The sequence below is a fragment of the Psittacula echo genome (assembly GCF_963264785.1).
Source record: "Psittacula echo genome assembly, chromosome: 4".
Classification (NCBI taxonomy): domain Eukaryota; kingdom Metazoa; phylum Chordata; class Aves; order Psittaciformes; family Psittacidae; genus Psittacula; species Psittacula echo.
Genome location: NC_137738.1, coordinates 37,664,282 through 37,685,703, shown reverse-complemented (window position 1 = coordinate 37,685,703; position 21,422 = coordinate 37,664,282). Strand labels below are relative to the sequence as shown.

General features: G+C 36.4%; 1 protein-coding gene across 1 annotated transcript in view; it reads right to left on the bottom strand.

The window, feature by feature from the left end:
* UTRN (utrophin) overlaps window positions 1–21,422 on the bottom strand; it is a 404,863-nt gene that overhangs the window by 25,509 nt on the left and 357,932 nt on the right. Inside the window, exons 69-72 of the mRNA XM_080615656.1 lie at window positions 15,093–15,178; window positions 10,810–10,967; window positions 8,199–8,365; window positions 5,630–5,741 (exon numbers count right to left, since the gene is read on the bottom strand). Of these exons, the coding sequence (XP_080471782.1) occupies window positions 5,630–5,741; window positions 8,199–8,365; window positions 10,810–10,967; window positions 15,093–15,178 (523 nt within the window). The remainder of the gene's footprint in view (window positions 1–5,629; window positions 5,742–8,198; window positions 8,366–10,809; window positions 10,968–15,092; window positions 15,179–21,422) is intronic.

Here is a 21,422-nt window from a genome sequence, read left to right as displayed (position 1 = left end):
CAATAAATACTAACCAGTGATATTTGAGCAAATTTGGAAGAACTATTTTAATTTACATGCAACTAAGATGCAGCTCCTGGAAGTATTTAGTCTAATTTTTTTGCATATAACCACACTACATAATCAAATCCAAAATTATGCCAACAGATATGTACTACAATATTTTACTTTCAAAAATGAATATTCAGGCACTGTTGTGTAGGATCTATCTACTAAATTAAAACCAACAGGTAGCTTGTATACTTCCTTATATCATGACATCTTTACTATTTCCACACAACTCAATAGCACAAATGCCACCATAGTTACACAACTACTTCAAAAGCAAAGAAAAAATATCCTTTCCTTCACTGAAAATTTCAGCAAAAGACCATGCTTTCAAACTTGATTTAAAATGTCAGTTCTTAGAACAAGACAAAGTTCAGGAAGGAATAACTAAGATCCATGGCGGGCACACACAAATAACTAAAATAACACCCATAGTGGAAGGTCTCAAGGTGAAAATCTGTAACAACTGACAAACTGGCATTAGCACTCTTCAGTATACCAGCCAGGCATAAATGGAGTCATAAGTCACAATTTAAAACCAGATAAAATTCCTTCTAAACCAATACAAATTTAAGAAACTGGGATTTACATGGAAAGCAGTGGAAAAAATAAAATGCTGAGCCATGGTTTTTATATGTAAGTTAAAAAATCCCAGTTAGCATATATTTTTAATATATTAGAACAAATCTTTGTTAGAAAAAAGCACCATCAAGAATGTAATAAGCCAGCTAGAGAGAGTTCTAAATTAACTCACATTTAATATAAAAATTATAATAAACATAAATATAAAACCATATGTGAATAAAGAATATACAATATTTATCATACCTTTACTTGTATTTATTTCTTACTATAATATTTTTTTCAAAGAAAAAATAAGAAGTGATAATGAAAGACCAAACAATTTCCCATTCATTTCGCTGCACCTACCTTTGTAAAAAGACTACTCTCCATTTAAGTCATCATTCTCCTAATTACATTTCTTATGCCACGTCTAACATAAAAACAAAGAGCAGTTCTAATATACATGAGTATAGAAATAGAAATTATATTGATGTCATTTAAAAAGACTTTAGTTTATTCTTTAATAGAAGCTCTAATGAGAGATATCTGAATTCGATACTCTTCAAATGCATTGGTAAATCTTAAGGTTTGCAGTTTAACAAACAAACCAGCTCCTTTTTTACATCTCCATATTTTTATTTCTTGACATTTTATTTATCTGTAACATTTGGTATAATTTGTACCATAAGCCTGACAGTTCTTGATGGAAAACAAAATTCTTAGATCCACATTGGGTAAGAGCTACAATATGCACAGCTATGATGATAGCTGCAGCTTAAAGCAGCTGTCAGCTAGGTCATGGAGGCTGGCAAACTCCTCAGTGTAAGATGTAAAAGGAGATACATCATTCCTCTAATTTTATTTTTTGTTTTTAATTGATGCTTAAAAATGCAATTCACCAATAACTCAGATACATGTTTAAGTGCATACATTCATTCTCATTCAACAAAGCATCTCACATCCCTCAATTAGAGGCATGAGAGAAGATATCACAAAAATTAGGTTATAAAAGACATAACAACTGTATTTATGGCTGTCACTGCCACATCAGTGATGTTTGCACTGTGTAACATGGTGAAGATTATCCTTCTGTGACCACTTTCAAATAGAGGCATTTCACAGAAATTCCTCACCAAGAGGAGAGATTGATTAAAACTGTGCGTCCATTTTAGTTTTCTCCAATGAAACCAAGCTGTAATTTCAAGAGTAACTAATTTATCTCAGAATTTAGCAAATTAAGTTGCAAAAGGGTAGCAGATCACATAAGCCAGCTATCCAAGCAACCATAAGAATGAGACTTAGAGGAAAGCACATTGCCCAGCTGCTATATATCAAAGACTACCCTGACAGCAGAGCTATTCTCACGGCAAAGGGTAATCTATGAACTCCACAGCTAGAAGCAATTTTCCTCATGCAAAATAGAGGGATTCAGCCATCTCTGCTACTTTCTTTCATCTTCCCCCCAGAACAATCTCATTTTGATAACAGTGAAGCGACATGCTTGGTGCATTGATAAGCATGTCAAGATGAAACTACTGACTTACGTCAGTTTCCTATAAAACACCGAGGCCGCTTATTGTTCAGGGATGTATTTGTCTTCTCTGGATGTCAGTAGCAATTAAATTTTCAGCTGACTTACCTAGAGGAGAAGTCTTAACAGGTACAATTGCAGATAAGCTTTATTGTGCCTGAAAAGAAATTTTCAGTCTAGGGTGAACTATCATTCAATCAATAATTTCTGATGTTTTGCCTCTCACATTCTGAGCTCTTTCAGGGAAATAAAATTCTGGTCATCTGGAAGATGAAGGGGCTAACCTTTGCTGCCATCGTTTTCTATAGAAAGGCTACAAAAATACAGTTCTCAAAATAAGGAGCTGTGCCAGGTGAGTGTAGTAGTACAGAACTGCAAAAATTGATTATACTCTGAGGTCAGAAAGTAAGAATACTCAGGATAAAATTTTCAGAACTGCTGGTTTAATATTTGTACATTACCTCAGAAAAGCTGCATTTATAGTTTTACTGTGGAATACAGGAGCTGTGAAGTGGAAACAGTCTGGAGAAAAAACCTGGTGCAATAACTATTTCCATCTGAAATTCAAAGGACCATTGGTACAGAAAGCCACATTGATATAACGGAAGTATGACTACTGAGAGAACTGAGATAGTTTTCATTCCAAAAAAAGCTAAAAATAAATCATAAAGGTACTTATGTAACAGTATTCCTGAATTAGATGCTAGGAAAATCTTACAAAAATTTTACACACATCTTTTGAAACATCTGTATTAAAAATCCTTTTTCTCCTTCTTTTCAGAGAAAGAGTATTTAAAGGTGAACCCCCCCCAAATAACTACAATGACTCTGCATTTCTACTACCTAGAGACAGTAATGTTTCCAGTTCATTACCTCACCCATCTCTAAATCCTGAATGGGGAAAAGAAAACCAACAAAACTCCTGAATTTCTGCATTTCAAGCATCAAAAAAACTAAACTGCAAGCTAGGATAAATACTAAATGGCATTACAGATTAGGATGCAATAACTACACATATATCTGGTGTAAATAGTCCTACTCTGAAATTATGAAGCAATTCTCACTTGATGCAATTATCATTAAACTCATTTAAATGCAGAATTGTCCCCTTGCAAATTTAATTTTAAAACCAGATTCCTTAGACCTTCTCCAAATAAATTCAAATTTAAGTAGAAGTAACTGAGCTTCTAAGAAATTCCTTTATACACTAAGACTGAAATGCTTACCTGAAGATAATTAAAATGACTTCCCTTCATCTGTGACTAAACTCCAGCTCTAAATGATAGCTTTATTAACCAGGGATGTATTTTCTTTCCCTAATTATTGCTACTATTCTTGTTATTAACGCATTAATATACATTAACAGTAAGAAAGAGAAACTAGATTTTATCAATGCAGTTTGACGAGTACATGTATTTGTACTCTGCTTTGCAACATCAACCACAAAAGTAACATTTTTAACACCAACAGACTTTAATTTGGTTTAAAAGAGAGCATTCTTTCTATTCAGGCTGTCTGTCCTATAATATAATGGATTCTAAGGAACAATTCATTGGCTTTTGGTACCTTCATTTTATTTTATTTTGTTTTTTCTCCAAAGACGCAGCTCTCTTGCTTTTTTTGGGCATTATTCCATTTAAACATAAGCTATTCTAGTAACTCACTGGAATTCTTGGATATTATCTTGCATTAAATGAGTTCAATATGTGGAGAGGTTTAGCAACAAATAAGTACACCAAATGTAGAACATTATTACAAATAGTGATAACAAAAAACAATGGGTTCTTCCTGTGAAATAGATTCTTTATTCCAAACATAATTCAGATGAGATTTGTTAAAATGGACTGCATGTAGGTATTGATTATGGAAGTTTAACAGGCATATAAGGAGCTAGCAGAGCATACTTCCAGCAGAACCCTAGAAAAATTCCCATAAACTCCCATATTAACCTTCTAAATTAATAGGGGTCACATAGGTGCTGGACCTCTGGACCTCTGATTTTGCGTGTCGCCTAAATTATATGCCATATCTTATTCTGCTCTACTTTAAACTGCCTCAATTTCCTTCCTTTACCTCCTATACATTTGCCTTCCCTCACTCACTTTAATCAAGAATGTCATCTTATTCCCTTTAGTATTTCACAGTGGATTCACCTCATCCCTCCCATATTTCATGGAAAGAAGGGACTTTTGCCTTAGGTCACCTTATTTTGTACTTAATACTGCTTTAAAACTATATTCTTTCTGCAGCAGTAACAGAAATTTTCATTATAATACAAGCTGTTCATAGTCCCAGAGACAGAGGGGATTCCAACCATTTCCAGAACGTATTTTTCTGTATGAATGACAATATTGTAAATGAAATGCCTCACAGCTACATAATGTGAACATGTTTAACAAGGACTGAAAATTTCTCTCAGATATCAAATCTTCTGCTTCTAGACAAAACTTAGAAGTCATCAGAAATAAGCTGTCCTGTTCTAGGGACAGTACCATACCCTATACCAGATGTAATCTCTGTATTTGACTCATGCAACAGGAAGGGTATCTTATTCTGTGGACTGGCAGCATTATCTATTTTGACACACCTTACACCTTAATTCTTTAATTTTCTGTGTCTTACACGCAGTAAAAAATTTTATTTCTGCTCCATGACCATGATATAAACTAAAGATGAGGTTTGAGAGAACTTTACAGGGAGGGAAAAAAGAAAAAAGAATCTAAGAAAAATATGTCTCAGACATGCTCATATTGTTTGGGGTACATTGGCTAAGGAGGCAAGTAAGTGATCAGCATCAAATTGTGCCTGAAATTTCATTAGGAAAATATTGTGTTGTAAAATTGATTCTTGTTAGCAAACCTCTCAGACCATTTTTGATTAGAAACTGTCAATTCTGTTATCTTTTTTTTTCTTTTTCCCCAGCTACACACCAATTTTTAAATATCCCAGTAAACAGTAATTACTCAGCAGAATGAAACATGACATATTTCTAACAACGTTTTTCATGAGGCAAACAAATACTGAACCTGAAAGCAAAGATTATGCACCTTAAAAAATACTAAGGTATATTAGTAGAATATTAAATATTCTTTACTATGATATAGCAATAGTAAAGTGAGTCCCTTTCCTCTGACATGTTTGCACCAATATAGACAGTGCGTGTGCATGTGCAAGTATACAAGTACTTCAATTATATTAATATTCCAGCATTGTTTTTACAAAACAAATGTAAAGTTCAAATCTCTCAGGAGGCGGATACTTCTACCCATTCCCACATAATCCACACACCACCCACATGAAATCAGCAGCACTAGCAAAGTCCCTGACGACTTCCAAAGCGAAAGGCAGAAAGACAGGCCCTACTAAACATATAAAAAGAAAACCTGGCAGACCATCCAAGTAACAGAAGACTAAAAAAAAAAACCATTGAGACTTCAAATAATGCAAAAACAACCCCTTAGGAACAGTCAACAAATTGGCACTCACTGGTATACAATACTCCACCATCGGGTAATGCAGTTTATGTCCTTTTGCTGTACGGCCAGAAAAGAAACAGCTCTGACAGACGTCATAGTTGAAATGTTTTAAGCTCCGGTACCTATGGGGATATTAAACAAAGCGATTAGAGCTTCCTAAGTTTAGTTCTAATATTTACCTGGTACTAAGCCTCAAGAAGGCAAATTATTCTCTGAAATGGTATCATCTGCTTTTCAGCAGCAGCAACACAAGGACACAGTAAGTTTGTTGGGATTAGTTTAGGAAGCACCTTCAACTGTGCGTGTGTATGTGACCAGGACATGGCACAGCCAACACACATTGCAGCTGCAGACCCAGGGGCAGTGGTGCCACAGTAGCAGCTATGTGGGACACAGTAAACCTGTAGCCCTCTTAGTCCAATTCACACAACCTTCCTACACTAAACAGGTCACCTCACTGGGTATTTAAAAGAAGTTCCTGCCTCTTATAGCCATACAGAGAGCCAATGTCAATCATCTATTGCCCAAATTGCTTTACAGCAGAAAATCTTACAGGCATCAGCTTCATAGATGGAGCATGAAAAATTATAACTTTAACATTCAGACTCACTTAAAACTATACTGCTTTAGTTTTCCTTTTCCTCTATTTTGTATTCAGATGGTATCTCAGAAAAAACATATATAAACCAGACTGATTTACTTTTATATGTTTTTACATATACCAGTTAGCTTAAATGTTTGTACATAATTTTGATGCTCAAAAATTCTAAACAAATTTCAGAAAATAAAACTCTTTGAGAACTCATGAATTATAAAAATAACATAAAAATAAGTTTTAAAAATTATATTTATTTCCCTTTTTTTCTTTTTTAAGAGCATGCATATGTATAAACAAGGTTACAAACTTATCCAGTATTCCTCTGTATTAAATACAGCCACCAGGAACATAATTTTTTTTAAAACAAAAGCTGACTAAAGCAACAATTCAATTCCAGATTCCGCCCACTGCTTTTTATATTATGGGTGTTCTGTGGATGGGGTTATATCATTTGTATGAAACTAAAATGAGATAACTGAACCGAATTGAATAGCTACTGAAAGTTAAAATTTAAATTAAATTGCTTCTTGAGAGCAGTTTTCAGTACCAATCCACATTTTTCCCCAGATGAGTTTTATGTTTTGTTTTGCGAGAGAATGTGTGTCTATAAATGTAAAGATTCACTTTTAAGGATGCTGATGCACCTGTTTATAATCTTTACTCAGAGCCTGTCTATTAAATGGCCACATCTACCTTCTGCTAAGACACTAGATGCTTCTGTTGTTGCAGATCTCTAAATACGTTGGAGAAATTGTTTAAAATTAGCCATTCCTTTGACTTTCATTCTCTCCTTGTCTATCTCTTTGTCCTCCTTCTCCACACAGAATATTTCAGAATGTACAAGATTAAACTTAAGCATCTAAAAGATATCTGAGCTGGACCTTTGTCACCCTATGCTCCCTCAAGCATTAAGAAAAATAGGAACATTTAGCATTTCATCTCCTCTTAAGAAAGGCAACAAAGTTGGAACAGATTAATTACTTTTGGAAGCACTCACATATCTGTATTTATAGTAAAAGAAGAGGGTTGCTAGCTCAATCAGACTAATGCCTGCATGCCTAAAGCTAGATGAGATGAACCTGACCTTAGGATTCATATTGTTACCAGTTAAAACATCAGAAAAAAGGAGAAACAGAAAGTATGGGGAACAAAACTTACCTCATCTGCCTAGATATCTAAAGAAAAGTCTTAGAATCACTTACAAGAAAGCCTGCTTTATATCATTCCTAAATAATGCACTCAAATACATGACCACAGCAGAGGAAAAAGTCAGTGATGTTTAAAAAAAAAAATATTTTATACACTGGAGTAATCAATTCACAAATGCATTTTAGTTGTTACAGTACTAAAGGTACCAACTATCTCATGCCCGATGATGATAATTCATATTTAAATCATACTGTTTAGGAGAGGAACATGGAGAATATCCCTAGTATCAGCTGTTTATTTTTTAGAATTCACAGCTCCCTTTGAACAGATGGAAGTTTGATTATGTTTAATGCTTTAGACAGGATCTGTGCAAGTCTCATCACAGTAACATATCAATGTTTCTGCTAAGCAAGGAAAGATTGGTGTTGAAGGGTGTTTAATATTGCTTGGCATGAGTTAGTTTCCTAAGCCTTACGCAGGAGAGCAGGCAGACAGGACACATCTGTTTTTTACTGATCAGCTCCTTTTATTCTTGCGATAATGGAACACATGGGGTTCATTTATACTTCATTTGCCATCTATTGGTTCCACTAATGCCAAAACACCTGATGACAGCCTGCCCTACATACTGGTCAGTAAAAGGACCATTGGGTGTCTAGCAGTGGTACTGCAGGAGCCAGAAAGGCAATAGCTCATGTCAAACTGTGGCCTTGCCATGGGTGGCAGATCCCATGGAAAACGGTGGAGAAACAAACCAAAGAATTGTACTTGTTGGAAGACTTAAAAGTGGATATTTTCAGAGAAGTTTTGCACCCAGTTCCTCTCCTCTTACCTAAAGCCAACAATTGGACACTCTTTACAGATGTTACATTTGGCCTGGTGTTTTGCTGTTTCTGCAGCTGCCACACGGTGTAGAACTGGTAGCCATACCATAGACTGTGGCTCTAAGCGCATCCAATCTATAAATTGCTTTACAGTTATTTCTGGCTTATTGTGGTTCTGTGGAGAGAAAAAAAAAAACAAAAACAAAAACCCAACCCCATATTCAAATTAAGGAAAGCACAACAACGACAAAACCAAAGAACACGTACAAGCAGATTTTACTTCAAACTCAACTAAAAAAAACCAACAAAAACCAAACAAAACCAAACCACCTGTGTCAATCCTTTCCATGCCACATTAATGTAAAACCAGCTTCAGGATACAAGAAAAAACCTCAAACAAAATTCAGATAAAGAACACAAGTTAGTAAGAGCATAGAGCACTAAACAGATGTGGCTGTGACAGAGTAAACAGATGGTAACAAAGATGGAGCACGTAGTAAAGGAGTAATGAAGTCCATAGTAAAGCCATCTTTGAAAGGAAAGGAATTGAGAAAGAAGTAAGGGAGCATGAAAGGGAAGGATTTTCTGCAGTTCAGACAGGTTGTCCTTTGAGTTAGAATCTATGCCAGACTGCTAAAAGCCAGTAAAATCTACTAATTGCCATGACATTCATTCAGGTTTTTTTATTGTGGTTTGACCCCACAGTATTCTTTCAAGACAGTACATTAAATCCCCCCCAAAATGAACAGGTACATAAATAAATAATGAGAAAGAAATCTGCCACTTATAGGAAATCACTGCAAGAATATGGCACAGCTAAATTATTAGCATGATTGTTTTAAGAAGCAAACATGCTTCCATATTCTCTTTAAGTTGCAACCACTAGAGGAGGCTACCTGTAAAGGTGTTATATTCACAAATGCATTTGTGATATATTGTCAGCAATAAGAACAGACATCATCTTTCTGAGCTCACTGGAAGTAACAGAACACAACTTAAAATGAAAGTTATTCTTAAATGTTAACATGTGACAAGAAGCAACATCAGGCTTCTTAACCTATTCTTAGATCAAGTAAATTTTGCTGGTAAGAGAGAGTGGCATGAAAAAAACCCAACCCAACCCAAAACAAATCCCCCACTGATTTCCCCACCAGCAAAATACCCATTTTTACTAGTCTGAGATAACTGTCATGCATCTGCAGCCTTTCTCTATGCTCTTTTAATGACCGGGGACTAAACTTGAGCTATTCACGTGACATGAGGGATGCAACCTTACCATCAGGATAATCATAATATCACTTAAAGTAATTAAACACTACCTTCCTAGTGCCCCTCACCCATAATTGAACAGCATGGGCGATGGGGCAGATCCTTGAGAGATATAAAGATCATTCCTCTGTGACAGAAAAAGCCTGACACTAGCAAATGAATAATATATTTCAGTATGACTTGAGCCACTTGAGGCCAGTGACAGATACATCAAGAACCATCCCTTATTCTCTGAAGCAGAAATATTAAAACCTCAGAGGAAGTTTTACATGGTTAATTGATGAAACCAACTTCCACAAATATCTACCAAATTACTCATTATCTGGACAAACACTCTTCCATTTCCAGTCATCTCAGAGTCCAGAAGTGAATCTAATACTTCTGAAAAAAAATAAAGTTATTACAACTGAATTTTTCAATGCATTGAAAATGTAGAAATGTCTATGAAAGAATGGCAAAAGAAAAATGCTCTAAAAGTTCACTATAACATTTAGTGCTTGATTCAATAAAATCAGAAATATTAAACTCGGTAGTTTTATATATGCCATAGTGAATTTTTAGTCTATACATAATTTCTGACAATACTCAAAATCAGCCACTTTGACAGAAATAACACACTCAAGCAGCATAGTTATCACTAGGAAACAGTCGGAGCCTTAGGTATCCCTGACAAAGTCTGAGTTGCGCTGTGTTCCATTACATCCCCTTTTTAATTCTCATCTTCTTTAAACAGACAGACACTCCTTGCAGCCTAATTAACCCCCTGCATGTAGTGTGGAGCGGAACAGCAGGCTCTAAGACAGCTTTATTCCATGTTCTGATTTGCTGCATAAAGGCTCACAATATGTGAAAAACTATGCATGAAGTTTCATGCAACCACAAGTTCTTTTGTCAGTAAAATAATGCTAAATAATTTTCTGATGCACAAGGACAAAAATTACTATCAACATCATCCTCTTGTTCTGCTGAGATCATGTCCTGTTCCAGCAGGGAAAATCACGTTGCTCTCACAGTATCAGGTTGCTTTGAATGATGCAAAGCAGGATAATTGGCTGCTACAAAATTTTTTAACAGCTTTTAGAGCAGCCAATGTTGTCGAAACCACAAAGATTTATATATGTTTTTGCTAAATGTAATTTGTTTGATCCTCTCCTAAACCATAAACCATCTTTTAACAGCGGCATTTTCACAATAACTTCCTACATTTAGTTGCAGGAGCATATTTATTTCTGTTCAAAAACTCAGTGGACATTTTTAAATTAATCTCTTATTTTTACAGCATGTGAAAATGAACCTTAACACTCCAGGGAGAGGGTGTTTTTTTTTACATGAAGGTCTTTGTTACCTTACCTGTTGGAAGCAGCTGCGCACGCTGGGTTCAATGTTGCTGCCACCAAAAGCTGCCACTTCCCCAAGCTGCCGTGGGATCTGGATAGCATCGTGAAGCAGCAGGCCCAGTTGCCTCTGGTCACACATTTCTGTGGGGCCTGCCACCTCCTTGAAGAGATCTGCAACACCGACAAGAGGCACCAGATTGATTTAATTTCCATGTATACCATTGCATTCATTAGCTGGCTTGGATTAAAGCTCTAAGTAATTTTAAAAGAAAAAAAAGAAAATTATACTATTCCCCTAGTTTTCCCCTACTGTTTTCGGCCATAATAACTATTACTAGGTTAGAAATAAATGAAAGCTGAAAATTCAGTCTGACTGCACTTCTGATTGCAAAACAAAGCTTTGTTCAGAAACACTCAAGAGAAACTCTTTTATTATACTGTGTAAATTGGTTTGCTTTTCATTTGAAGCAATATCCAAGCTTTGCCAGTGTGCTTCAGGAAGTCTGGTCACACTTTTTATCTTGACAAAGGAGGCTGAGGCAGAAGACAGGATTTTCACAAAAGAGAAATCCAGATGACTGAATTAGGTTTTAGAGGTTCTTGTACTTTTCTTGCCTAGTCAAACAATGCTACAGCATCTTCAGCACTCAGTGGTAAGGAAAAAAGCCCCACAGAGAACAGCAGTGTCAGAACAAGTACTGCATGGCTGCAGGCTCATCTGGCAAACCCAGGTCCTGGCTAGCTTCTTCAGCTGCGGCTGGGATAGTTTTCCTGTTTCTAAGTGTTAGTTTGAAAAACCTGATAGGAAAAAAAAAAAAAAAAACAAAACCTGTTTCATTTTTTCTGTTTGCATCAGTCTACAGCAGAAAGAGGCACTAAAAGAAAAACAATTCATTAACTGCTTTAGCTGGGAGGAAGATGAAATCATTTCCTAAGCCCTAAAACTTGGGTTGATTGGGGAGGTAGTAAAAGGAGGAAAAAATTACATGGCAGGAGAGGAAATAGGGAAAGTGAATAGCTAGGGTTGATCCAAGTAGGAAAGCAAATACCTTTGAAGAGCTCAAACTCGATCAAAACACTTCACTTAAAAAAAACCCCAAAATTTAACACTGGCAGCTGTGCCATGACTAGTGAGTGTCCATATGCAACAGAGTTCATGGATGCTATCCTCTTTTCCAATAACCCTCAATGTCTTTGATGACACACAGGAGCAGAAGCTCCTAGGCTAAAGGTATGGAAAGCTGAAATATTTTTGCTTTCTGTCCTACCTCCTTAAATTACCTCGCAATATATTCCCTAGCCAAGGTGAGAGCAGCTCTCAAGTGGCAAACATATAGGAAGAGCTCATTTTACCTCTGACAGGGAGCACTCAAACATACTCATGCCAGTGGGAAAAAGGACCTCATACATCACCCACCAGCAACATCAGAAGTCACAAACTCTTAAATGGAGTTTGTTAATATGTACATACTTACATGAGTTTACACATAAAATACATTCATATAAATGTTAAACTGTATATGGGACTCTACCAAAAGTGCAAACAGAATGATTGGGGAAGTGAAAGAAAAGATTATTCAGACCTGAGCCACAGAAAAAAAACAGAAGCAAGAAAAAAGTAAAAATAATCAGTTAATCTTAAATCAAATTCAGCCTCACACTTCTATTTCCAGGATGACAGCCAATGGGATTTAAACTGAAAAACCTGTAAAAATGTACAGACTGGTTGGTATAGAAGGGGACACTTGAAAATGTTGAAAAGTTTATTAGATTCCTTCAAAAATGGTAATAAGATAGTAGTGAAATGTCCACACACACGTTTTATGTTGAATTGTTAAAAAACAGGATCCACATTCTTTTTTTTTTTTTTTTTAACTATCACAGTGTTAGTTCCAAATGGTTTGAAAATTAGGAACATAAACATAACTAAAAAAATTACATTCCAAGGATGTTTTACATCACTTGAAAACTGAACTGCTTTACAGCTGAGATTGGGCTACTTGAAGTAGCCCTATTTCACCCCAAATCCTGTATTTTTAATGCAGTAAATTATACGACCCAAAAATCTACAAATCTATACACTAAATACACTAAATAAAACTCCAGGTGTGTTTTCTGTTTCTGCTGTCAGCCTGGGCTTTCTGGATTAAAAAGGAGTTCAGGTAAGAGTGAAATGCACACAAATTTATTCCCAGTTATTACACAGTGATATGACATCTCTCCACCTCTAAAGCTGAAGAAAAGGGAGGGAAGAACAGAATTCCTGTTGCTCCTTAGGAAATTCACACTCTGAGACATCATTTGTCTACTGATTGCATAACGAGGCATAAAACCTGCTGTGACTAATCACACACACAGAGAACTTTTACTGTTGCAAACACTTGCTGATATGATTAACTTTCACCTTCCTAGAACATTTGAGACCACTAAAGTTGAGTGACTAAAATTTGCATTAAGCACCCATATCTGGGGATATTGCTCTTCCTTCCAAGTGACTTATTTTTTTGAAACCACTTATCATTTATAGTTTTCTCTTTAAGATCTAAAATGGCTGGACTTGATCTCAAAGGTCTTTTCCAACCTGGCTGATTCTATGATATGAGAAAATTTCTCAACAGTAGATCAGTAGTAGGGTGTGACAAAATCAAAACAAGCAAGAGAGCTCACACCAAAGATCAGTCTGTGACACAGCTTGTGCCAGAGGACCCTGAAACGCTAACTGCAAAGCCACCAACCAGTACCTGACACCATTACTTCCTTTCTCCTTTGGCAAAATTTCTTTCTGATCAAAGCCTGGCCCACTGATCAAAAGTTATAACAAAAAAAGGATGCTTTATCTGACTATTAATCCTTGGCTTTCAGAAGCCGAGGAACCCTTTCAATTTCAGATGTATTTCAGGTTGAAGTGAGACTTTTTCTGTACAATTTTTTAGGACTTGCTACAGCAATCTTCAGGAAAAAGACCACCATGTGTTAATATAGATTATACAAAACTGCAGCCACCATTTTTATTTTACGACCAGACACAAAGCAACAACATAATGAATCTGACCTCGTAATCTCCTTGTTCTGCTTCAGTACCTGTATTCAGTAACTGTAAGTACATTAATTCATTACTGATAGCAATTTACTGTGTTTATTCACAAGTTTGGTTTGGTGTTTTTTTTTTTTCAGCCATCTTTTTGCATGTTGTCATTCTGTAATCCACAACCTCACTCCTGTATTTTTTGAAAACCTTTTAATTCACACCAAATGGCAGATTACCCCCTGAATTGTCATTACTGAACAAAGATATTTCTGCCAAGCTCCTTTAATTATGGATTTATTCACAGATATGTCAAATGAGGTAAAGAAACTAAAACTCCCAAAGGCTCAGTATACCAATCAGATGGCCAAAACATGATCTTACGCATAAGATACCTGTACTTCTGCTCAGTGTTAATAGCTAAGATTACAAGATTACCTACAAATGCTTTTAAGAAAAGCTGAAATTGTTGCAGAGCTCCAATGGTACAGGGCAAACACAGTCTCTATATATTTTATATGTGTTTACACAATGTGTCAAGTAACTACTGCAAAGAATAGCAATTTTAAGATTATGTGGATAATATGTAACTGTCCATCTAGGATGCTCTTACATAGTGTTTAATCTCTTGTTCTGTGTTTGTCAGGGGTGTTTGCCACAACGTGAATTTTCTTCAGCTCCTGCAATTATTTTTGTGAAATATTTTTATACTACTCAGAATTTCTCAACCTTCCAAAATTACTTAAATAAACATAATATAAACTTTTGTGGTGCAATTCTGGCAGAAAGCATGCATACTGGAAAACTATTTTCAGAGTTCAGATCATCATTCTCATACATCACAAAATATGACTGCTGGATTTTGATGTATTTCCTTGCTTTATCAGATGTATTCACCCATTCCAATCAACATTGACTTGCTTGATTTTTCCCCCAACAAAACATACATACACACAAAAGACAATAGAATCAGTCAAGGAGAATACTTCTCTAGCTTCTACATGGTTACATTCTCCTTGCTTTTGGGGAGAGCAATAACATGCATTAAACAATGCATAACTGACATCAATATTTTCCAGTCAGGATATAAATACTACTTTCTCTCTCACTGATGATAATAAAAAGCAACAATTCTATTTTACTTACAAGAAAAATGCCTTCCTGCAGGCATGAGAAATGTTTTACTACAAATTTTTTCTACAATGTGTTTTGTCATAGTGCATGACTTCATTATATAAAGCAAGCATTTTATAAAATACATTCTTCCTTACATCTGTATTTCTCTTCCAGAAGGCCCTTAGAAAGAGACATCAAGCCAATTTTCAGGGACTGCACTCGAATTTTTCCAGTTCGGCCACTGCAATAATAAAGATAAGAATTTAGAACAATTTAATTTTATTTCATTCCAACTCAAGTTATTAAAAAATGCAAAGGCATTGGTGAGTTCTACTTCAAATGCACTTCAAATCTGAAAACAAATTAACACTACAAATCACATTAAGAATTCTTCCCTTAAAAAAGCTCAGCTTGCCTTCTAAGTGGTTTACATGTCAAAACAGTTTGTACTACTCCAAAAGGGTAGACATTTAGCTCTGTAAAGCTCTCAACATGATTTAATAATGTGGAATACAGAATAAAAAATACACAAGCACACAGCAGGAAAGCCTATTACACCGTGTGAAACACAAAGACTGCAAAATAAAACCGTGTACTCATATCACAGTAATTCATTGTTTTCACTTCATTTTTTCCTTTTATGTTTAAAATGCTTTACTGTACATGTATACCAAGACATAAACAGCCAACCACATGCAGTAATTAAATAATGTGGAGCTGTTGTTCTTTTTAAGCAGTGTTACTGCAGGTTCATCTTGTCCAACATGTCAAAAAAAAAACCCAAACAGAAAACCCAAACCCAAACCACTACACATCAAGCCTTAAGCAACTTGAGAACAAGTAAGTGGTAACAAAAACAAGTGATTTTAAACCTGCAATACAAACACTGTTCAAAAAAGTACTAAAGCAACAAACCCAGGGCACATGGAAAAGGACAATTTTAAAGTTCAAAATATCAGTGCAGAAACACATTCTTAAGAGATTGGATAATTTCTTTTTTCAAAGATCATAAGCCACAATGCAATTTGTCTTTAGCTGAGACATAGCAAAAAAAAAAAAAAAATCATAAGAATGGTAGTTAAATTGTATATATTATACACAGACCCTGCATTTAAAGTTATTTGGAGGTTTCACCAGTGAGTATCACCACAAATATTACTTTGTTCCTTTCTGTCATGTAAAAGTGATATATCCTTTACTTCTGGAGTGGTTATTAGGTATCTCTTTCTGTCCTATCTATTCAACATATGGTCTGCTGTCTGATTTACTTCACAAATGTTGGGCTGAATACAAAATTATTCATTTACTCCTGGGCTCTCAGTAAATTAGCTAAGCACCTTACAGATATTAATGCATTTTTCTTCACAACCATCACTTAATCTAGTGAGAATAGACAGCATTATCTTTTCCATTCCACAAGCTGGAAGAGAGCTACAGAGAAATTATTGCCAAATTAATCAAAAATGCACATTACTTTTACTGCCTAGCTTGAAAATGTGGACCCAATTTTCCAGAATGTTATGAAAGTGCCACCTATTTCATACATTCAATCCTAGCTTTGAATTACCTTTTTCAGTCACTGACACTACATCATTCTGGCACACCTTAACATGTAAATGGCTCATTCTGCAACCTTGATGAAGTTCTGTGTAAGGTTGTCTTGTGTTATAACTTTGTATTCAATGGAAAAACAAAGCTGGATTCAGCTGTGATTTAACTCATGACTGACTACAGCATTTGCTTGTTAAAAGCATAAGCTCAGAAAAACTTTGCAGCTAACAGGTCAGGACACATATATGGAGGCTTCAAACTTCTCCAGATTTCAGTAGATTGCTATAGGGACTGTGAAAAACTTCCTTTGCACAAAATCAATTTTCTCAATAAATTATAAAAACAATTACAAAGCCTGCAATATTTCATTTTTCTAAAGAGCAACATATTTCCCACTAGCCTTTTTCTTGGAAACAGATAATTATTAGCACTATAATTATATACACAGTAAAAAATGGCACACCAAAACCAAGATTTCCCTCCCCCCCAGCCTGTAGCTGTAGCACTGACACTTCCAATTCAATGGCTTAAATTTGCCCAGCTTAGGCAGCCACAAAACCACTGAGGTTGGGAGGGACTTCTGGAGATCACCTAGACTAATGCCCCTGCTCCGTCAAATAAAGCAGCTATTTCCCAATCATATCCAATTGCGTTTTGAATATCTTCAAGGATGGAGACTGCACAGCTTCTCCAGGCAAACTGTGGAACTCTTTGATCACTCTCACATTAAAAAGAAAACCACAACTTTTTCTTGTATGTTCAAGAAGAATTTTAAGTCTGTGCCCACTGCCTCTTGTCCTGTCACTGGGCAGCACTGAGAAAAGCCTGGCTCCATCTTCTTTACTGTTCCTATCAGGTATTTATGCACATTGATGAGATCCCCCTGAAATGTCTCTTCTCCATGTTGGAAAGTCCCAACTCCCAGCCTCTCCTGATACATAAAATACTTCAAGTCCTTAACCATCTTTGTGGTACTTCACTGGACTCATTCCAGTTTGTCCATGTCTCTTCTATCCCGGACCCAGCACTCCAGATATGTCTAACCAGTCCCGAGTAGAGGGGGAGGATCACCTGCCTCTCTTGACCTGCTGGGAAGGCTTTTCCTAATGCAGCTGAGGACACTGTTGCCCTACTTTGCCAGAAGCACATGTTGTTGGCTCATGTTCAACTTAGTGTCCACCAGGTTGTCCAAGGCCTTTCCTGCAAAGCCAGTCATCCCCCAGCCCGCACTGGTATACGGGGTAATTGCTCCTTAGGGAGAGGATTCAGCATTTCCCTTCATTGAACTTCATGAGATTCCTGTTAAGCCCTTTCTCTAGCCTGTCAGGGTGTCTCTGACTGGCAGCACAACCATCTAATTATGCTGTGTGTGATAACATTTAAAAATTAAAGCCATACAGCTGGAAAGTTCAGGAAAATTTTTAATTCTTCAATTAATAAAAGATTGATGGGTCAAGTATTTAGAATCAAGTGCCAGCACACCACTTGGATTCACTATAGCAATACAAGCATGCTTGCTATTAAAAGGTCAATTGATAAGACCACCTGAAGCAGCTCAGATACGTTTTGCTCTGATCCTGATAAAGGGAAGAGTGAACCATTATACCTCTTTTAACAGTTGTCCATTCTCCATTGATACAACAGTGAAAGGCAGTATCAAAATGGCACATTATTGACCTCTGATCTATCTTCAGATGAAACACGGTAAAACCATTATAGATGCTTGTCACAGGTGCTTTTCTTGTTTACTAAAGTCCATTTGTCCCTCTGGATATATGTGAGCCCTCTTTCCACAGGCAATACAAAGTCTAAGGATTCATTAACCATACAGTGTGATGCTGACATTCTTCTCCTTCCTCAAATGAACTGTAATTTTATTGTTCTAGTGGGGAAGAGGAAAGCAAAGAGAGGTGATGGGAAGGAGAAAATAAACAAATCCATGCTTTTTTAGGTGATTCTGTTGCCTCTGCATATGCTTCAGGGAGGCTCTGGCTTATATGCCTTCATCCACTGCCAGTCAAGAGGTAGCACAGAACCCAGAAGTCATTTAACTTTTAAACCTGACAAAATAAGTGTTAAAAGGTATGCATCATTTCCAGGCATGGTAGGAGAGTGCGCTGAAAGTATATAGAGGAATAGTTTAGTGGGAGAATCAGCTAACCAGACCAAGGTCAGGGGCATAAGAGGGTACCATGCTACAAGAGTAGAGGCTGGACTGAGAGCACATACACCTTTGGTGCATAGCTTGAACTCTCCATCCGAGCAGAGAGAATCATTCACAGCTGTTTCAGAGATCCAACACAGCTGCAGAGAACAAAAAAAGCGACTTTATATAAAAACTAATGACTGTCACTACTATACAACAACAAGTAAATGAGAGGGGAAAAAAGGTAAGTTAGAAATGGCTCTAGTATCAGAAAAGAAAGTAAGACCACTTTTATCCTACACCTTACTACAGGGGATACTGGAACTACAGGATGCAGAAGAGGAGAGGAAGACATGATAGCTAACAGTGGCAGTTGACACAAGCTATGCCCCATCAGTTCCCTTGCTAATCCTGTAACAATTGAACTCCAAACAAGTGAGACAACTACAATACCAACTTTTCTACATCAGGTGAATGGAGCATTTGGGATTCATATAATACAATTTAGTACTACTTGGCTACAGGAATATCTCAACTGCAGAACAGTGTGCTAAATCCTAAACCAAACATTTCTGCTTCTGTTCGAACACCTTAGAAATTTAAAGACAGACATTAGGCTGGGTTTAAACTATCAGCAGGTATGTCTTTCAGGAAAATTAGCTTAGCAAACTTTCCAAAAGCTTTCCAAAATCATGCAACCATCATATGCAAGCTTCATTCCTTTTTCTTACGTCCTAACAGATTCAGTACCAAAGACTTATTTGACAGGCAAACACGGTCTACACCATAGTCAAAACAGAGGCTTGTGACACTTGTAAATTATAAATGTACTAATCAGGGTATAATTAATATTAGATTGTTGCATACAAGCATACAAAACTATTGTTTAGCAATAATGTTATGTAAGTATTCTGCAGTACCACAATGGCACAGCCAGATATAATACATGAGCACTTTACCTAAGTATGTGAACAATGTGAATGCCAAAAGGGCATACAGTGATGGGCACAGCTTCACACAGGAGTTAGCCAGATAAGAAAAAGTTGCCAGACAGAGGACAAGATTAAGTATAAGAGACTGCAAACAGGAACACACAATAAAGATGACTGACAAATCAACAGAAAACAAAGTAAGCAATATCAAACTCAGAGGAACCCTATGTTCCCCAGGGATGTGAGGTAATAGCATAAAAGCATCAGGCACTAGCAACGAAAATTGGAGGAGGAAAAAGATGAGCCCACTTCAGTTCAGACTTCTCTTGTCAAAGAGTTCTCAAGGCTAGTCAACATTGACATTGTGACTAAGGACTACCACAGACTGCCTCTATCGATTATCTACAGAACCCAGCAACAGAAGGCAGTCTGTTAGATCTCTGCCTCCTCGTGATCAACCACAGAGAAGTCAGACAAAGGAGCTAATTTTCCTTTTCTACGGCCGTGTCCTTTATAGAGCGCTTCTTACTACTATCACAGCCTGCTAAGCTGCTCCCGCAGAGTCCTCTGAGTCAAGACGGCTATCATCAACACAGGGAATGCAATTGGAGTGCACACAGAAAACTTCCATCAGCTACCATCAAAACCAAGGCATAAAGTCAAGGCTGACTGAGCAGGTCTCTCTCTCATCCTTCTCATCCCTCAGAGGTTCAGATTTTGCTGAAATTAACTCACTGGTAATGCCTGGGATATTAACTCAGCAGGGTGCTAGAATCTGCCAGGTGTACCAGTGCCACAAGAAATAATAAAGTTGTAATCCTTCAGGCAAAGACTGGGCCATACAGAATGATCATGAAAGATACCTTTGATCATACGGAAAATGTTAGCATTAGTGCCATAACATAGATACCCTTCCTAGACTAATGTACCAAAGAAATTCAATTTAAAAGAAGGCATTATCAGAAGTATACTAACTTCAAAAATCCTGAGAAAATTTAAAAGCTGAAATACAAGAATTCAGGCAAACATTGCAAGATGTTAAGAATAGTGCGTGTGAAAGTTTCTTCATGAGTGATTCTGATTGAAATAGAGTCATCACCCACAATTAGCACATGTATTCTATATTATGTATGACAGATTAAAATATCTGAAACAAATTATTTCAAGGGCGTTAAGATATGCCATTAATATTGAAAGCTATCAGTTCATATCATATAAATGATGTTTGGAGATTTTAGCAAATTTGATAGTATATAATCCAGAACAATAACCACTGGCTATTGCTGTTGGATGATTTAAACACTGGCCTCGCCAAATGATTTCATAGAGCAATTTCTTTCACAGCTATCTTTGTAAAATGCAGTGCATTTATTTTTAATAAATCTCTAACAAAACCAAGGAACTTTAAGTGTGGAAAATGTTTATACGGCAGATGTTGCTGCCTGGAACAACCTTTGAGTCCTTGAAGAAGTGAAAGTCACTGAATAAATTTAATGTTTCTCTCATCTACACAGCTTGACGAATGAATCATTCCTGATGTGTCAGAAAACATCAGAACACAATAGACTTTTTCTAAAAATAAACTGGTTCTTTTCAAGGGCCAAAGACATCCATAGGTAAGTCAGAAGAACTACTTAGTTTGCCATCAATCTGTGAATCGGTAATTAAATTTCAGGTTAATAGCATGCGACCAACATGGTTTTTGTAGACAGTTTAACGATTTGAAACATAGTATATGTATAACACCAATGCAATAAACAACGGAAATGCCAAGACACAAATTAGCTCTTTCCTAAAGGCCAATTTTGAAAAAAAAAGCAAAACAAAAACCAGCTTAAAGTTGGCGCCTATTCTTT